At 35.0% G+C, this 21,329-nt stretch overlaps 1 protein-coding gene and 1 long non-coding RNA gene across 2 annotated transcripts in view; both read right to left on the bottom strand.

The window, feature by feature from the left end:
- LOC143347559 (uncharacterized) overlaps window positions 1-21,329 on the bottom strand; it is a 220,404-nt gene that overhangs the window by 10,755 nt on the left and 188,320 nt on the right. The gene's annotated exons all lie outside the window — the stretch shown is intronic.
- Window positions 13,267-19,482, bottom strand: LOC143347558 (dynein axonemal light chain 1). The gene is made up of 4 exons (XM_076776810.1): window positions 18,834-19,482; window positions 18,197-18,464; window positions 14,083-14,360; window positions 13,267-13,560 (listed from the first exon to the last, which is right to left on the bottom strand). Exons 2-4 carry the CDS (start codon window positions 18,393-18,395, stop codon window positions 13,417-13,419), a joined length of 621 nt encoding a protein of 206 aa, XP_076632925.1. The 5' UTR covers window positions 18,396-18,464; window positions 18,834-19,482; the 3' UTR covers window positions 13,267-13,416.

Here is a 21,329-nt window from a genome sequence, read left to right as displayed (position 1 = left end):
AAAATTATAAAAATACGCAATATACACTGACTCGACCTTCGCGTGTGCCTAAAGTATAAACGAAACTCTACTCGAAGCAACTGTGCTTCGAAAAACAATCAACTAATCTACGCTACAAACACTGATTCTACCGACCGCATTGCGCGCGGTCACTAAAATTTCTGAAAGAAATACTGAAATAAGAAAGAAGAAATAATTAAGTAATCACTCAGACATGTCTATTTATAGATTTAGTATTAAATCTGACCGATAAAAACACAAAAATATGTAAACATATATAGGTACAAACTCACTTGTTGTAACGAAGTTGATTTTCCCAATATTCCATTTTCAATTCTTTCCATTTGCCATTTCCAAACATGGCGTCGATTGCATTCCGATAGTGTCCCTTCCAGTCAAACTCGACAATCAAAATCTGTAACAGTAATAAAACACATATTACGATTCAATGCGTTAAAATAAATGTACCTATAACATAATTAAACATCGACTCAAATCGAAATATGATACGTGAATTGTTAATTATGTTTACAGACTTCATAATTGACGACGATTATGTATGGGAAGAGCACTTACGAAACAGATCAAACATTTTTCGCAATTCTGATTTACTTGAACGTCAGAAACGTGTTAATATTAAACGAAAGCACTAACAGACAGTAAAGGAAAGTACTACGAGAGATTTGAAACATTAAGATGACAATAATTAAAAATTACGTACCTTATTAGACGCGAAGCCTGTCACTGTATCTCATCACATGAGTTTCCAGATGACGAATGACGGACAGGAACGGTCACGTTTCCGGCGGGGGGCAATAGGTGGGGAGCGGGATGAGATGGTCACGTAGTCAAGCGTCTCGACACTCGAGAAAAGGTTAAACCTTATATCTCTAATAAATGAAAATAAACAAAGTAAATAAATATAATAAATACAAAAAGATACCAGACTAATAATTAATTAATGATTTATTGTCTTTATATCCTTGTGACGTCAGAATGAGTAACAGCCAATCACAGGCGCTGCTTAAACATCGAATATCGATCTGTTAATCGACACACAAGTAACTAGATCAAATATATTAATTATAACTATAGAAACATATAACGTGTAAATATTAACTTTGAATCAAAATTGCAATCATATTCTCATATAAATGTTCCTTTTGTGTATAATATATTTTCGAATATTACTTATTTCAGTTTTCACTAGATTTACATAAAAATCGATCTTGATTCTGGGTCGATAACTTTGGGCTTATTTTATGGTAAGAAGTTGGTAGTACAGACATAAACGAAGTGTGAAATAGATGTCCCAGTCGAACATTTTTTCGTAACACACGGATTAAGAGCACAGGCAATGCATAGTGGAGATGTGTAAAGCAACTTTTTTTTCGTGTCGCACGGACAAGGAATTTGAGAGCCCAGCTGCAAGGTGAAGTCGAGTGGCCGGCGTCCGCGAATATAAACAGAATCTAACCGAGCGTTGAAAAAACAACAAACGTATCAGATGACTGACCCTGGCTTACGAATGCTAGTAACGGTAATAATAAAATTATTTTTACAAAATAATGGAGAATACAAAATAAATAGATACATACAAGCAGTAAAATACGGCAGTATTTAGTGAAAGACAGAGTCCTATAACGCAAAGGTAAAACATCCTGAAAAATGAATGTCTTTCTATATTCTATATATATTATTTGCCTATTGTTGTTGCATTCACAAAATTTGTATAAAAAGCATTCATTAAAATAATTATAATTAATCTATTTCAATCGATCTAGTTACTTGTGTGTCGATTAAACAGATTGATATTCAGTGTTCAAGCAGCGCCTGTGATTGGCTATTATTCATTATGACGTCACAAGGATATAAAGACAATAAATCATTAATTAATTGTTAGTCTGATATCTTTTTGTATTTATTATATTTATTTACTTTGTTTATTTTCAGTTTTTCAGTTCAGATTTAACCTTTTCTTCCGAAATACAGATCGGGAGTCGAGACGGACTACGTGACCACCTTACCACGCTCCCCACTCTTTGCCCCCAGAGGGAGACGTGTCCGTTCCTGTCTGTCATTCGTCCTCTGGAAACTCGTGTGATGAGATACAGTGACAGACTTCGCCTCTAATAAGGTACGTAATTTTTAATTATTGTCATCTTAATGTTTCAAATCGCTCGTAGTACTTTCCTTTACTGTCTGTTAGTGCTTTCATTTAATATTAACACGTTTCTGACGTTCAAGTCAATCGGAATCGCGAAAAATGTTTGATCTGTTTCGTACGTGCTCTTCCCATACATAATCGTCGCCAATTATGAAGTCTGTAAACATAATGAACAATTCACGGACAATATTTCGGTTTGAGTCGATGTTTAATTAAGTTATAGGTACATTTATTTTAACGTATTGAATCGTAATATGTGTTTTATTGCTGTTACAGATTTTGATTGTCGAGTTCGACTGGAAGGGACGCTATCGGAATGCAATCGACGCCATGTTTGGAAATGGCAAATGGAAAGAATTGAAAATGGAATATTGGGAAAATCAACTTCGTTACAACAAGTGAGTTTGTACCTATATATGTTTACATATTTTTGTGTTTTTATCGGTCAAATTTAATACTAAATCTATAAATAGACATGTCTGAGTGATTACTTAATTATTTCTTCTTTCTTATTTCAGTATTTCTTTCAGAAATTTTAGTGACCGCGCGCAATGCGGTCGGTAGAATCAGTGTTTGTAGCGTAGATTAGTTGATTGTTTTTCGAAGCACAGTTGCTTCGAGTAGAGTTTCGTTTATACTTTAGGCACACGCGAAGGTCGAGTCAGTGTATATTGCGTATTTTTATAATTTTTTCTAGAGCGCCGTGGCTCTTTGCTTTCGAAATCGCGATAGTAGAGCCTCTTGTTCGCCGACTTTGATTTTCGGTCGCGTTAGTCTATCATTTTTTCAATATTTCTTTTTCATCTTTCGTTTGAAAATTGAAATTACTCGACGCCGGTGTTAGAATCACTGCATCATCAAACAGAAATATATGCATATTGAGCGAAAGTCTACGAATAAAAAACGTAAGTATCATCCTATTTTATTCTCTGCACTTCTATAAAAAAATAATATTTTCAAATTTTGCCAACGATTTAAAATTTTTTAAATGATCAAAAACCTGTAATTAGTTTTGAACGTAGTAACTTTTATATTAATTTATTAGATGTATACCTATAATTTGTACAGTAGATTATGATTGTTTTCTTGCGCTTTACAGACTATGGATTTCATCCTTACATCCTGGAGACCAGCAGCTGGATCATGCAGATAACTTGGGCTGATTGGTGAGTCGCATGTGATTTTTGTCCCTCTGGTCCCCAATCATGTTGTAGGGCGAAAGGTCCGAAACAACACGGGTGACCGGTTGTATACGTAGTATTTTTGGCGAATAGTGACCACGGGTATTTTTTATACCCGTGAATAGGAACATATTTATACTGTTTTATTTTGTAGATCAGGCTAGGGTCTTTTTGTGCTACGCGATTTTTAATATAACATGAAATTTGTCAGAAAATGAAAATAAATTCTTTGGCTTGTAATATTGACTGTTTTTTATATTGTTCGTGCTTTATATGAAAATGTAATTTGATAACTTAATATCGCGGACATTAAAGTCTTTTCTTATTCAAAAATTTGATGTTTGAATTCATGTACAAAAAGACGTTTCGCGATGGGTAAATTCTTGAGTCAAAGTAACATGCATTATGTACTACTATCGGCTTTAAAAAATACGCTTTGACAACAGAATTGCTCAAGGGTTAAATATTTTCATCAGTTTGCTTCAATAATTTTTCCTTACACTTTCAAAGTAAATTATTTTATTGTAAAGTCTTTCGTCTTAAAAAATTCAATTTTAATCAGAACAATTTCCTTTACGAATAATATTTTTCATTATTATTGTATATTAAAATTTTACTCTTTAGTTATCAGAAATGTAAAGTCCAGTAAAAGAAATAAAATAAGAAAAAATATATAAATACCATTTTGTTATACGCTAGTATTTACAGTAACTATTTTTTGTAGTTGAGGATTTTCAGGATACCTTTCCGTGTTCATTGCTTAAACTTACCCAAGTGCCCAGGTGCTACTTGCGTGAGCGAAGGCAACGAGCACGATGACTTAGTTTCTAAAAATTCCTAATAATATCTATGTGCGACTGACATTGAGTTAGTGTGTCGTGCGCGACGCAATTTCACATGTGTGTGTGTGTGTGGTTAGGCTGTGGAATTGCGTCGTTTTAAAACTTTAATATAATTTACAAATAAAATTCTATTTCATCTTGCTCATACATTTTGCATCTTCAAAGACAATAACATAAAATATTTAATGAGACGTAGATACAATTAATTTCTTGATTTTAAACGGCAGAATGCAGAAAATCATTTTACCAAAGCTTCTATTATTTGAAAGTTACTTGAAATACGCAATGATCGCTAGTCTTTGTCGGTTGATTTCAGGCATTGGTACGTAAACATTAGAGTGTGAATGTTGTGTGGAATGTTCGGGTGTCGGAGGAACCCCGGGGCGTCCTCTCTAGTGTAGGCTTTTGCGCCCGGACATTATGCGTGAGAACCGTGGAGCGTATGTTTGCGAGAATGAGTTTTGCAAGTTTTTAAATATAGGGTTAGGTAGGTAGGTAACTTACTTTCTGGTATGTGTGTTAGATATAAGTAGGTAGGGTCAGGGCAGGACTGCCACAAGTCCTGTACCTGTAGTTCGATTTGGAGAATCGAAACGTTAGCCGATCCAAACATATTGTACCGTTTGTTTTGGTTTTACTTTCCGGTTCTTGGAATCGTGCGGCTTTACAGTCGCTCTTCGCGGTCGCGTTCGTTCGCGGTAGGATCCCCGAAACGCTCGTCCCGCTCGAGTTTCTCCACACCTGTTCCGATAACGATTCGTAGAATCGTTGGAGGACTGTGTATTGCACGGAATCTCGAGCGTAGGTTTAAGTTTCAGGCTTTGGCAGGACCGCCGAAGAAAGAAGAGACTCTTGGGAGTCGAATTGGCCCTGACAAACTGTCGCAAGAGTGGGCTGCAACAAATGGTTCTCCATCTTCATCTTCGGATAAGGATGGAGAGTCATTCCATGTTCCTATTATGTCACTGTTGTCGCCTATAGTTGTAGTACTTGTAGTTTTTCAGATGGCACCTTCTTCAGCATCACGAAGCAGCCTGGAACGACTGTACGCATTAGTAAAATTAGCGTTGCGCATTATTTAATACACGATTTTATTAGTGTCGCGGTATATGAATATTATCGCGTTTATTTCCAGGATAGCGTTGCGACTAAGATCAATATATCACGATAACTGTTAGAGTTGCGAACGATGAATATTTTTCGCGTTTTCTTTCAGAGTAGTGTTGCGAATAAGAATTTTGGTAGCGGTTGGTTATCAGCGTTGCGTAGTATGAATTATTCGCATTTCTTTGCCTAGTTACAGTTGCAAATAATTTACATTAATTGTAAATTGCCATTTAGTGTTGCGAACAATAGGAATTTTTCGCGTTTGCTTTTCCAGGGTAGAATTGCGTATAAATACAAATTGCGGTTTGTAATAGCGTTGCGAAATATAGAAATTACTCGCGTTGTAAATATAATATCATGAATTTTATCGCGATTGTTTGTAGTGTTGCAATTATTTTTTCGCGTTTACTTTCCAGGGCAGCATTCAACAATTACAAAGCAGCTGATTTAGCTGCATCAGCTGAACTCCTCCGGTGCCTGAAACTGCTGTTCCTAATTTTGAATCGCAAATTAATTCTGGTTGCTAAATTTTCAATCGCAATTGATGCCAAACTCTGGTCCGTACAGATTCAGTTTGTTGAAGAAGAAAAGAATTCCTCTAATTTCATTTCCTACCTTTTTAAGTGTTATGATCGTTTTCTATAGCTCGTTAGTAAGGTTGCGAGTGATACCGACATGGTAATAACCCAGACCTAAAAAATGCGTTAGTTGTCTCGTCTAGGCACTTGTCTCAGAGACGAGATATACGAGAGACTTTACATCAGAATTTTTTTCTTGGACATGAGTAGGATGTCGGGGTTATGTCTATTGACCAAAGATTATTGTAATTGACGCTTGCAGCTAAAAATAATTTTTTTAAAAGGATTTAAAAAAATGTTTTCCGCCGAAAAATTTCTGCCCCTAGTCTACCGTCTGATAATACTGAGTTGCCTTTTTTATTAATCCACATACTGCAGCTGTTTCTCCATCAGTACTAATTCAGGGAATAGTTTCCCAACTGACCGCCATCCATGAGAAGAGGCCGCTAAAATCACCTCCGAATTTTTAGGTCGGTATGGCAGTCAGATTCGGCCGCGAAAGTCCATAAGGTGAAAAGTCTACGCGTATATCTCGTCTGTGCTTACACCTTATGGACTTTTGTGGCCCAATCTGACTACCTTACCGACCTGAAAATTCGGAGGTGATTTTAGCGTCCTCTTCTCATGGATAATGGTCAGTTGAGAAACTATTCACTGAATTAGTATTGATGGACAGCCAGCTGTAGTGGGTACGTAAATACATGTGAATTGACTATGGAAGGAATTGAAATTCATTTCTGAATCTGTTGGTAACGTTGCGAATGATACGAAAATGGTAATGAGGATTCGAGAACCCACAAAAATGGGCCGAAAAAATGCATTGGGTGAAAGATCTACTCGTATACCTCGTCTATGACAATACTCTAGAATCTTTGATGAATCAATGAGAATCAAAACTAACCTAGCGAAGAAGCTCTATATTTATGATGACTTATGCAAAGCGGATCGCAGCCAATTTGCTACTATTATTTAGTTTTTAATTAATAATTGCATTACCCGGATAAGAGTGATACGATTATTAATTAAACGCTAAATAATATTACCCAGGTCTCACCATGTGGAGGTTGCTGCGAATGGAGACCCACCCTAACCGAATCCCATCCACCCTCCATTAATAAAGAGCTTCTGTGACCAACGATCGTTGGTCGAAGAAGAAACAAATGAAAGTGCAACCAATGAAAGATGCACAACCAACGAAGAGAGTTGAAAGAATTTTCAAAAGAATTTGTCTTCAAATAAAAATAACCTGCCTAACAAAATGGTTAACCAAACAACTGCCTAACTATAAACCTAAATTCGTTTATTATATCAAGAAACAATTCTAAATTTGCAGCCATTAGCTCGGTGTCACCCACGATAGAAAAGTTATTCTTCGTGGGTGACACCGATTACCAGGTCTCACCACGAGGAGGTTGCTGCGAGTGGAGACCCGAAGGGAGATAGATGGAATCAAAGTTTCATCGATCTTCCTTTTACATTCTTACAAACTAGATTACTAAACTAGAGAGATAGAAGAAAGCAATGTTCCTTCGATCTACTAGTTTAGTTGTACCAAGTAATTATTTCGTTTAAAAAGGGATGAAGCTAAATTATGGGAAACGCGACGCGACGATATGTTGAACCGTGCAGCAGATCTTCGGATCGAATCGACACTGCCCTTGGTAGATTGATTTCTATTTCTAGAAATTGATCTATCATGTCACATGTTTCGTTCGACGAAACAGTGGTGGCCGAAGCAAGAAACGAGAGAACGAATCGAGAGAATCTACTTGTTAAATAATTACTTGGCAATATTGGGAGACGCATACAATAGGGACTTAAAATTAACGTCGAAGCTCAAGTCTAGTCAAGTTGAAACTAAAATTCGGACGATAGAAGGAAACAAAGTTCCTTGGGTGTTTTGATTTAGTTGAACCAAGCAATTATGTATTTAAAAAGAGGGTTGAAGCTAAATTGTGGGATACGCGACGCTGAACCCGAAGCAGCGGATCCGAGGATCGAACCTACTGCCGTTGCTAACTCGATCTCAATAGGAAAACGGATAACTGTAACCCCAAATCGAGGTCTCCATTTCTCCAACGCAACCCGCCGGGAGCCCGAAGGACCCGACTTAGGCTGTCTGACAAAGAGAGAGTACCTGAAACAGAATCGACTTCCGCTGGAAGGTGTGCGTTTCCGCAGAATACGGAAACTCCACACCTTCCAGCGAAGTGCCATTTTCCGTCGATCAAGCTACCAAGGAAAGGCGATTAGATCTTTCGGACCAGATACATAGCCGATCACATGTTTCAATCGATGAAACAGTGGTGACCGAAACAAGAAATGAAATAACGAGAGAAGAAGCTACTTGTTTAATAATTGCTTGGTAGGACGCAGAAATATGTACAATAAAGAAATCTTCGACGTTAATTTTAAGATTCGCGACAAAGCTTAAGACTAATCAACTTAGAGTTAAAAGTTTCTCGGAGGTTCCTCGGTGGCGTCTTACTTCGACGTCCCTGCGAATAATCTGAAACTAAAATTAATACCCATATTAGTGAGATATGAAAGGAAATTTAATAAACACCATGCAAACTAGACAAAGCGATGCAATAATTTGTCGTGCTGATGTACCGAAGAGTGAGAATCTATAAGATTCTCGATGTTAGACCTACCTAAAGCAATGTACAAAATTTACACATGATACAAACAAAGTATTCTACCTATACTTGCGTAACGAAAAATAAACATTCACGGTATAATGTAAACCCAGACCCATTACCACATTCGTGTCAGTTGCAACGTTACTAAAAGGCTATATGAATGAACACATGTACCTCATTGACAAGTACACCGCAAATCCTCTATTTTTTATTTTAAATTATAATACATCAGGCTGTTTCGTCACGCTGATGCACGTACTATCTGTGTTATACTTGAGGCATTCTATACGTCGCAATTCTACAAACAAACGTGATCAGTGACTATACGCAACGCTACACCAAAAGTAAACGCAAGGAATATAACCGATCGCAAATCTAAAAGTAATTAAAATCGGTTCATTATAATTACAACGCGATAATATCTACATTTCTAATGCAATTACTAATGCAATCCGAAATTAGTTCGTATACGCATCACTGCCCTAAAAAAAAACGCGAAAAATTATTGTCGTTCGCAACACTAAAATTACCTATAAAACTAATTATTTGCAAAGATAAAATTAGAGAAGCAACGCGAATAATTTGTACATCGTAACGCTAATAGCAAACCGGTATTAATTCTCTCTCGCAATACTACTCTCAAAGCAAACGCGAAAATATTCATCGTTCGCAACGCTAAAAGTAATCGTGATAAATTCAAATTATGAGCAACGCTATTTTTAAAATAAACGCGATCATTTGAATTTCGTAACATTAATGCAAACTACGATCTGCCTCAAAATACTGGCTGTTGATCTGGAAAACTACAAATACTACAAATACAGGCGAACATAGTGACGTAGTGAGAACATGGAATTCTCATCCGAAGATGAAGATGAACAGCCATTTGTTGCAGCCCAGTCTTGAAACAGTTTGTCAGGGCCTCTTCGACTCCCGAGAGTCTCTTCTTTCTCTGGTGGCCCTGCCAAAACCTGAAACTTAAGCCTAGGCTCGAGATTCCGTGCAATACGTTGTCGGAACAAGTGTGGAGAAACTCGAGCGGGACGAACGTTTCGGGGAACCTATCGCGAAGAGCGACTGTAAAGCCGCGCGATTCCAGAAATCGAAAGTAAAACCAAAACAAACGGTACAATCCGTTTGGTTCGGCTAACGTTTCGACTTCTCAAATCGAACTACAGGCGCAGGACCTGTACAGTCCTGCTCTGATCCTACCTACTTACATCTAAGACACATACTAGAAAGCAAGTTACCTACCTAGCGCAGGGTCGGACCGGATGGGGGTTGGAGTGCCTCCCCCATTCGAGTTCGGCGCACGGGGAGGCACCCTCGGTGGCCTGGTGCGGTCATAAGCTCCCGGCTGCCGAGGGGTAGCAATGGGGTCTCGGACGGTTACGAGTTGGGGCGGAGTGGCCTCGTCCTGCCGCCATAAGACAGCGTGACTGCCGGAGGGACTGTTTGTCTCTCCGTGGATGGGCGCAAAGCACGGGCACGGAAGATACCGGAAGTATGCTTCGAGCGATTCCCGGTATCTTCCCAAATCGTGCGGAAGGGTCACCGTAGGTTTTTTAGTAGGCAGGTCCCGCGCCCGTCATTCCATGGGCACGGAGAATCCCACACACCCCTCCCGTCTCTCCCCAAAGAGGTGGGAGGGAGTCTTTCGAAGATTTTCCCCACGAAAAAAAAAAGTTACCTACCTATGTACCTAACCCTATATTTAAACAATTGCAAAACTCATTCTCGCGAACATATGCTCCACGGTTTTCACACATGATGGCCGGGCGCAAAAGCCTACACTAGAGAGGACGCCCCGGGGTTCCTCCGACACCCGAACATTCCACACAACATTCACACTCTAATGTTTACGTACCAATACCTGAAATCAACCGACAAAGGCTAGTGATCATTGCGTATCTTTATTATATGTATATACAGGGTGTTCGGTCACCCCTGGGAAAAATTTTAATGGGGGATTCTAGAGGCCAAAATAAGACGAAAATCAAGAATACCAATTTGTTGATGGAGGCATCGTTAAAAAGTTATTAACAATTAAACTAAAAAATTACAAATCATTCTGGAAAAATTATTTTCGGTTGCGGGGGTCAATTAGAATCATTTTTGGTGAATACACATACTTCCGAAATACTACCCACTTTCGACAAAAAAAATCGAGTATGTGCTGAAATTTTTCGATGAAAAACAAATTCTTCAAATTGTTCTAAAAAAAATATTTTCGGTTGCGGGGGTCAATTACAATCATTTTTCGTCATTACACATATCCCCGAATTCCTACGCATTTTCGAGAAAAAAATTCCTTACCGAAAATCTAATTTCAGGCCAGAAATCGTTCCCCGAAATTTCATGCGAGTCTTTAAAACGTCATAACTTCTGAACGGATTGGACGATTTTAATTTTCAAAAACACAAACGACGCGTATTTTGGTGGAGAATATGTATAAATCGCAAAAATATTCGAAAAGTTGATCCTTGACCCCGCAGAATGAGAAAAACCCCATAAAAATGGTCCAAATTTCAAACAGCCATAACTTCTACAATTGTGAATATATTTCAATGAAACTTTTTTCTGAAGTAGAGTTTATGGATACCTACAAAAAAGTATTAGACATCTTTTCTGTAGGGCACCAAATAAAATTACTAAAAATCAAAAACGAATTTTTAAGAAAAATCGACAGGGGGTAGGTGTCTAAATTTTTCGACGAAAAAAAAAATTTTTAATTAATTCTAAAAAAATTGTTTTCGGTTGCGGGGGTCAATTACAATCATTTTTGGTGAATAGACATACCCCCGAAATCCTACCCACTTTCGAGAAAAAAATTCGAGTAAGTGCTGAAAGTTTTGGGTGAAAAAAAAGACCTTCGAATCGTCTTGGAAAAATTGTTTTTAGTTGCAGGGGTCAATTGCAAGCATTTTTGGTCAATAGACATACCCCCGAAATCCTATTCAATTTCGAGAAAAAAATTCCTTACCGAAAATATAATTTCTGGCCAGATATGTCTGCCCGAATTTTCATGCGAATCTTTAAAACGTCATAACTTCTGAACGGATTGGACGATTTTAATGTTTAAAAAAGCAAACTACGCGTATTTTGGTGGAGAATATATACAAATAGCAAAAATATTCAAAAAATTGGTCCTTGACCCCACAAAATGAGAAAAACCCCATAAAAATGGTCCAAATTTCAAACAGCCATAACTTCTACAATTGTGAATATATTTCAATGAAACTTTTTTCTGAAGTAGAGTTTATGGATACCTACAAAAAAGTATTAGACATCTTTTCTGTAGGGCACCAAATAAAATTACTAAAAATCAAAAACGAATTTTTAAGAAAAATCGACAAGGGGGTGGTGTCTAAATTTTTCGACGAAAAAAAAAATTTTTAATTAATTCTAAAAAAATTGTTTTCGGTTGCGGGGGTCAATTACAATCATTTTTGGCGAATACACATACCTCCGAAATCCTATCCACTTTCGAGAAAAAAAATCGGGTAGGTGCTGAAATTTTTCGACGGGGAAAACAAATTTCAAATCGTTTTGGAAAAATTACTTTCGGTTGCGGGGGTCAATTACAATCATTTTTGGTGAATAGACATACCCCCCGAAATCTTGCGCATTTTCGAGAAAAAAATTTAGTACGGTCGGAACTTTAAACGTTGATAACTGTTTAAGAAAGCCTTCATCAACAAATTATCTTGATTTTCGTCTTATTTGGGCCTCTAGAATCCCCCATTAAAATTTTTCCCATGGGTGGCCGAACACCCTGTATATATTACGTTATTTTAATGTAATCGAATCATTGATAAAATATGTTATTGTACGAATGATATAAATTATTATATTATTGTATAAATGATCGCGACCGAATTTCTTCAATTTATTGCTCAAGATCAAGAAGTTAATCATCATTTATATTTCATTAAATAGTTTGTACTACGATGTATGTGTATACAACAAATGTCTACAAGATCAAATGATATTATCTTCGTAAATTATAATGAATTTTTTAAATGACGTAATACCACAGCCTAACCACAAACACACACATGTGGCAATTAAGTCGCGCACGATACACTAGTGCACTGTTAGTCGCATATTTATATTATTAGGTATTTTTATAAACTAAGTCATCGTGCCCATTGCTTTCATTCACGCAAATAGCACATGGGCACTTGGATGCGATTAGGCAATGAACACTAAAGGTATCCTGAAAATCCTCAACTAGAAAAATGGTTATGGTAATTACTAGCGTATGACGAAATAATATTTGTTTATTCTTTTTACTTTCTATTTGTGATAAATAAAGAGCAAAAGTTTAATATACATTAATAACGAAAGATATTGTTAGAAGAGAAAATTATTCTGATTAAAATTGAATTATTTAAGGGGAAAGATTTTAATCAAGACTTTACAATAAAAGAATTTACTTTGAAGATTTCAGGTAAATTATTGAAGCAAATGAATTAAAATATTCAAACCTCGGACAATTCTATCGTCAAAGCGTATTTTTCAAAGATGCAAATAGTACATAATGTTGAAGTCCGCGTTGAAGAAATTAGTACTCGTGAGTTGAAATATGAATATAGTAATTTTCCGTTAAAGACTATAAAAAAAAGTACCTGTAGAATTTTTTCGTTAGTAATGATTTTGTATTGTATTAATAAAGACAAGGATAATTTCTTAGAATCAAATTAAAGCAGATAAAAAATTCATACTTTTATTTTTAGTTGTTCTCTACACAGTTTCTCATCAGTAAAATTCTAAGAAATATTGTTTGTACTATATTTTAAAAGCTGCATACAAAAAAATATTGTAAAAGCAACGAAGATAAAAATGTCTCAAAAAAGTTTCTAACAAAAATATCTATAAATGTTCTGCAACATTATGTTATGTAGTTTCTGGTTGCAATGGACAATCAGGTTTTTGTGGCTGATTCGGACAGGAATATTCTTCCGCCCGTATGATCGGTTCACCATCCAATTTTTCCAACGTTGGTAAGCGTCTGGCCACCTCTGACCTCCATTGTTCCAACTAAAATCATTACAGAAATAATTGTTTTATCATAGGTTCTTCAGGGTAAGTTTAAAAATGTAGAAGGATACTGAAATTGTAATATTATTCAAGCAAACGATACTGAACAAATACAAAAAAGAATTAACGTAGATTTAAGAAATTTATGATCTTAGAATACAAAAATAACATAATTAAATATTCAAAGATGCGTTCCTCTCCCACGCGCCATAAAAAAAAATATTCTTAAAAGGTTTTAAAAAACAGGGCCAATATGATCTTAAAATAAGAGAAAAATTTTTGATAACATTCCTAATTGTGGAATTTCTGTTTTTTTTCTGCAAAACAAAAGAAGCGATTTTCTTTTCGAATAAAACAATTGTATTCCTTACAACAAGGAATGCTTTAAAATATAATTGTTGGAAACTCTATCCGTAACTGGCACATAAATTTGTACAAGAAGTCTAACAATTATTATAAATTAAAATTACTTTCACGATTATGCATCAGATTGGTAAATGTTTGAGAGATCGCAATGCGTACCTCGAGACTATCGTTAAGTGGATTTCCAACGAAGACGAGATCCTGAAGGTTCGTGAGCTCCTGAAGTCTGTTGAATTCGTTCCACTCCCTCACTAGATTGTTCGACATGTACAGTACACGAAGATTTCTCATCACGTTGATGCCCTTCGTCTTCTCGATAAGATTGTACGAAATCCAGAGCTCCTCAAGGGTGTCTGCCAACGCCTCCAGACCGGTGAAACCCTTAATTAAGTTACGACCTAATGCTAGGATCTTTAGATTTTTCAGACTTGCGATTCCTGTATCAGATAAGAGAACTTTAGTGGCCTCTGTGCTTTATTCTTAATAACAATTAATATAGTACCAAGTGTTTTTAATGGATTATTTACTTGAAATAAAAAGAATATTCATCCAGAATTTTATTATCAAATTAGACAGTTGATGCTAAGTTTGAGAAAGACACGGACATGGATTTTGTCAATGTTAATGTTAATGATAATGATATATTCTAGATATTATTATTATATGTATACAGGGTGTTTGGCCACCCCTGGGAAAAATTTCAATGGCGGATTCTAGAGGTTAAAATAAAATGAAAATCAAGAATAACAATTTGTTGATAGTGGCTTCGTTAAAAAGTTATTAACGTTTAAAGTTCCGCCCGTACTGAATTTTTTTCTAGAAAATGCGCAAGATTTCGGGAGTATGTCTATTCACCAAAAATGATTGTAATTGACCCCCGCAACCGAAAATAATTTTTCCAAAACGATTTGAAATTTTTTTTTCCCGTCGAAAAATATCACACCTTCTCAAATTTTTTTTCTAGAAAATGGGTAGGATTTCGGAGGTATGACTATTCACCAAAAATGATTGTAATTGACCCTCGCAACCGAAAATAATTTTTTCAGCATTAATTAAAAATTTTTTTTTTTACCGAAAAATTTAGGCAGATACCCCCTATCGATTTTGATTAAAAATTCGTTTTTCATTTTTAATAATTTTGGTTGACGCCCTACAGAAAAGTTGTCTAATACTTTTTTATAGGTGCCCATGAGCTCTACTGCAGCAAAAAGTTTCATTGAAATATATTCGCAATTGTAGGAGTTATGGCTGTTTGAAAATTGGACCATTTTTATGGGATTTTTCTCATTTTGCGGGGTCAAGGACTAACTTTTCGAATATTTTTACGATTTGTACATATTCTCCACCAAAATACGCGTAGTTTGCTTTTTTAAACATTAAAATCGTTCAATCTGTTCAGAAATTATGACGTTTTAAAGATACGCAAGAAATTTTCGAGTGTCACTTCTGACTTGAAATTATATTTTCGGTAAGGAATTTTTTTCTCGAAACTGAGTAGGATTTCGGGGGTATGTGTAATGACCAAAAATGATTGTAATCGATCCCTGCAACCAAAAATAATTTTTCCAAAACGATTTGAAATTTTTTTTTTCCGTCGAAAAATTTCACACCTTCTCAAATTTTTTTCTAGAAAATGGGTAGGATTTCGGGGGTATGTCTATTCACCAAAAATGATTGTAATTGACCCCCGCAACCGAAAATAATTTTTTCAGAATTAATTAAAAAGTTTTTTTTTTCGTCGAAAAATTTAGGCAGCTACCCCCTGTCGATTTTGATTAAAAATTCGTTTTTCATTTTTAGTAATTTTGGTTGACGCCCTACAGAAAAGTTGTCTAATACTTTTTTGTAGGTACCCATGAGCTCTGCTTCAGAAAAAAGTTCCATTGAAATATATTCACTATTGTAGGAGTTATGTCTGTTTGAAAATTGGACCATTTTCATGGGGTTTTTCTCATTTTGCGGGGTCAAGGACCAACTTTTCGAATATTTTTGCGATTTGTACATATTCTCCACCAAAATACGCGTAGTTCGCTTTTTTAAGCATTAAAATCGTTCAATCCGTTCAGAAGTTATGACGTTTTAAAGATATGCAAGAAATTTTCGAGTGTCATTTCTGGCCTGAAATTAGATTTTCAGTAAGGAATTTTTTTTCTCGAAAATTCGTAGGATTTCGGGGGTGTATATGATGACCAAAAATGATTGTAATCGATCCCTGCAACCAAAAATAATTTTTCCAAAACGATTTGAAATTTTTTTTTCCGTCGAAAAATTTCACACCTTCTCGAATTTTTTTCTCGAAAGTGAGTAGGATTTCGGGGGTATGTCTATTGACCAAAAATGCTTGTAATTGACTCCCACAACCGAAAATAATTTTTCCAGAACGATTTGAAATTTTTGAGTTTAATTGTTAATAACTTTTTAACGATGCCTCCATCAACAAATTGGTATTCTTGATTTTCGTCTTATTTTTGCCTTTAGAATCCCATATTAAAATTTTTCCCAGGGGTGGCCGAACACCCTGTATATATCGAAATATATTTATTTTTAAATATTTTTAAATCAAATAATATTACCTCTTAGTCAAACATTTAAACATTGCTCCTTATTGCAAACGTAATATCAGTGCATGGGTTGACGATTCTTACTTTTACGTAACCCTAATTTTATAATTTTTACAATATACTTGACACTAAATTGTGAAGAATTTACCTTCTATTATTTAAAATGATTATTTACTGATAAATCACCTTGCAAACAAGACAATATCAAACTATGTAGTGAATATTACGGATGATAATATTTCAATGTTTATGTTTATTTTTAATAACATTTCCATCACTATTAAATAATTTATTAATAATAATTTTTCGTTGGTAACATGGTCTAAAATTGGCCTATTTCTACCACCCTCCTTTGAAATTTATAAAATGGTAAAATCGCGATTATTGAAAATGGAATTATTTCGTGTTTAGCAGTTTCATTTTTTAAATATTTCTATATTTTATGAAGTGTTTAGTATGCGCGTACTAAATATTATAAATTTGGAATTTAAAAAATGGTAGAATCTCGATTATTGGAAATGGAATTATTTCGTGTTAAGTAGTTCCATTTTTAAAATATTTTTATATTTTATGAAGTGTCTAGAATGCGTGCGTTAAATATTATAAATTTGAAATTTAAAAAACCTTAGAATCTCGATTATTGAAAATGGAATTATTTCGTGTTAAGTAGTTCCATTTTTAAAATATTTTTATATTTTATGAAGTGTCTAGAATGCGTGCGTTAAATATTATAAATTTGAAATTTAAAAAACCTTAGAATCTCGATTATTGAAAATGGAATTATTTTGTATTTAACAGAAGTATAGCTATGATCAGAATAATAACATTTAGGAGCCCAAAAAAGGATGTCTATACGTTATATTAAATTTGATTAAAAATCAAAATTTTTATTTTTTTAATGATGAAAAAAAGTATTTTCCAAAAAAGCAAAATAATCGAATTTTCATCCGATCGAATTGCATTAATCGCGGCTCCATTACGATTAAGGAGGTCGGTTAGCACCTGCGGCCCATTTCACGTGATCCGTAGCGTAATTCCATGTACATCGAATTATTCGCCCTGTCGAACGCTCGTCTCGTTCATTGTTTTTGTGCGTTTTGCTCCGCTCCATGCAAATTGGAGCATGTCTGCGCCGATTACGGATTCTTCTCTAACGATGCAAATACCCTATGGCCAAAATTCCGAAACTTTTGTCACGAAGACGTACTCGCTGCGTCAAACGTTTCAGAACGCGAACGATCAATTCTAATTACACAAATAATCCAACAATTTTGGTCGTAAAAGTAATCCTTTATGCGACCTTGCAAGCTCCACGTTTATAAACGTTTCGAACCTGATCGATTCGTTACATTTGGCTCTTTCATAATAATTTGAAGGTTGCTCTGTATTTCAAATTGTTGAAACAAAAATGGGGTGAGTTGGTCGTAAAAAAAAGCTTTTTACCTTTTTTTTATAAATTTTACCCTTTAGTATTGTGTTATAGTTTTTACGATTTCGTGTTCAGAGTACCTTGTTCGTGAAATATTACGTGTGTTACAATTACTATTCATGATACAATTATTAATATAAAATTACAAATTATGTGTTCGTGATATTCGTTGACTCTTAATATTTATCATTTAAAATAACAATGATGAACTTAAGTTCGCATGAAATTAAAGATTCAATCACTATAGTGACAGTATAAGAAGAGAAGCATGTAATATATCTACCTGCAATTTTCTCTATCATGTTTGTCGACAGAGAAAGTTTCTCACAACTGACCAAAGTCGCCAAAGCATTGTCCATCTTCTCTATGGGAGGCCACTGAAAGCTCAGGATGACTTCTGTCGCGGTAGAAGCTTCTTGTCTGTTCTCCTCTTCCCACCGACGTATTGCTTCCTTGCAGGTGGTTGGTTTGGCAGTCGCCATCCTGGCTCTCGATCTTCATTGATTCTTCAAAAATGTTTAAATCGTCGAAACTCTAGCACGGAAGACGAACTATCAAAATATCGGACCAAGTAAGCATACAAAACTGGTAACCTATATTTGGTGTTTCCAAACTGTTCTAATTATTGATAATTATAATTTATTATACCGGTACCCCATTTGAGTATACATACGATATAGTAAAAAAAAAACTAGAACGATAAGAATTACATATAATAAGTTAAAAAGTTTTATCAATATTAAATATAAATTATGGGAATTTTAAAATCAAAGTTTGTCGAAAAGATTAAACATCAATATTTAATCCTCTATATAGAAATTGTTTGATTGTCCTAAATGCTATTAAAATATTTAAATACAAAAGAAATGCAATCTAACTTAATTAAACGTGACACAGATAAAAATTTAAATGCTATTTACCTAATTACAGAAATTTGACGACACAATTTAATAAAACTTCGTATTGTTGAAAATATTCTGAATTTTTTTAGTAATGGTTCGAAGGGGGGAGCTCGACGATCACGTATGTACAGCAAATCAATGCGTATTTATTTCAAATTTATTCACCCTCCTCGATACGAAATTTTGAGCACGCGCCATCCAGTCAAACATTCAACCATATCGGTCGATTACATTTTCGTTGCTGTTCCTTTTATGCTCGATATGTTTCACATTTATTGGAATATCGTTTGTTATCGTTCCTCTGACCGTATTCGAGGTTACAAGAAGTCGACATTCGTTTTCCTTCGTGGCAAACTGCCACGACTGGAGCCTGGTAATATCTGGCACCAATCAAAATAATCGATGCACAAGGCGCATGCGTCTGGCGAGAGTTATTTATCAACTAAGCGCCGCGATAAGATTTACGATAGGTATTAACATTGAAAAAGTGCAGATCTTCGGCGGTTGGGATCGTGTGCATCGTCGTAAAAGAAGAAAGACGATCGTTCTCGTCAAATCGATCGTTAGAAACTCGATTTCTCAGATCACCGATAATCAAAGAATCGATTTATTACTTTCGAGACGATTCGAAAGGATTTCGAGATCTCTACATCAAAGTGCTGAATTGTCTTTCCAAGTTCCAAGCACGCATGTTTCAGAATCGATTTTTATAGATTTCTGCTTCTAGAAAAGTTCAGCGATGGTCAACATTCTTGGTGGTATATTTTTAATGTATTGTGACGGTGCTCCATTACGTTGAACGGTTTAATCTAACGGATAATGGAATATCTTGTAGTAAAAAGAATAATGTACCATTTACCTAAATGCAGTGGTCGGTAGAAAGTAAAGACTCATAATTTCGTTACCGATTATCGCACATTTACGCTCCGTATTTGTTGCAAATGTTCTTTCGATATCATAAAAGAATTTTCAGGTGTTCAATAATCCGGGGTACGTCCGTTAAAAGTTTTCGAATGTATTTTTTTCCAAAGCAAAAATAAATTTGGTACCTTAAGAAATGTTAAAACTTGACAATCTCCGTTTTTCCGATAGATCTTACAATATCGAGCTTCAGTATATCTTTGGGAAAGGAATCTTAACTGTGCAAGTCGTGTAACTTACAAGGAAGAACCTCAATTGTTCGACTTCGATTTTAACGGGCATTTGTAAAATGATTAATGATGAACAATACACATACAGGGTGTTCGGCCACCCCTGGGAAAAATTTTAATGCAGGATTCTAGAGGCCAAAATAAGACGAAAATCAAGAACACCAATTTGTTGATGGAGGCTCCATTAAAAAGTTATTAACGTTTAAAGTTCCGCCGGTACTGAATTTTTTTCTCGAAAATGCGCAGGATTTTGGGGGTATGTCTATAAACCAAAAATGATTGTAATTGACCCCCGTAACCGAAAATAATTTTTTCAGCATTAATTAAAAATTTTTTTTTTTACCGAAAAATTTAGGCACCTACTCCTTTGTCGATTTTTCTTAAAAATACCTTTTTCATTTTTAGTAATTTTGGTTGACGCCCTACAGAAAAGTTGTCTAATACTTTTTTGTAGGTACCCATGAGCTTTACTTCAGAAAAAAGTTTCATTGAAATATATTCACAATTGTTGGAATTATGGCTGTTTGAAAATTGGACCATTTTTATGGGGTTTTTCTCATTTTGCGAGGTCAAGGACCAACTTTTCGAATATTTTTGCAATTTGTACATATTCTCCATCAAAATACGCATAGTTTGCTTTTTTAAACATTAAAATCGCCCAATTCGTTCAGAAGTTATGACTTTTTAAAGATTCGCATGAAAATTCGGGCACACATTTCTGGCCAGAAATTATATTTTCGGTAAGGAATTTTTTTCTCGAAACTGAGTAGGATTTCGGGGGTATGTCTGTTGACCAAAAATGCTTGTAATTGATCCGTCTGACTAAATATAATTTTTTTAGTACGATTTGAAATTTTTTAATTTCGTCTAAAAATTTCAGTACTACTCGAATTAGTTTTTCTCGAAACTGTGTAGGATTTCAAGGGTATGTGTATTTACCAAAAATGATTGTAATTGAGCCCCGCAACCAAAAATAATTTTTTCAGAATATTATGAAATTTTTTAATTTAATTTTTTAATAACTTTTTAATAAAGCCTTAGTCAAGAAATTGATTTTCTTGAATTTCGTCTTATTTTGGCTTGCAGAATCTCCCATTAAAATTTTTCCCAGTGGTGGTCGAATACTGTATACTATCATCTTGCAAAGATCCCTTAAGGGGACCAAGCTGTCAGATTGTGTCTCTTTGTAAGGGCTTATTAAAAAAAACGGTTATGTATAAATAATTTCCCTTTTACGATGTTTTGGTAGCTTAAAATATATACGAATACAAATTTTGTATTGCAGAATCTTATCAAACAACCATGTAATGAGCACTTAAACAAATAGAAATTAATTTTATTTACCAGTGATTTCTCCAAATGA

The sequence above is a fragment of the Colletes latitarsis genome, chromosome 11, assembly GCF_051014445.1.
Source record: "Colletes latitarsis isolate SP2378_abdomen chromosome 11, iyColLati1, whole genome shotgun sequence".
NCBI lineage: Eukaryota > Metazoa > Arthropoda > Insecta > Hymenoptera > Colletidae > Colletes > Colletes latitarsis.
The sequence above is the reverse complement of the archived record's forward strand: the minus strand, read 5'-3'. Positions and strand labels throughout refer to the sequence as shown.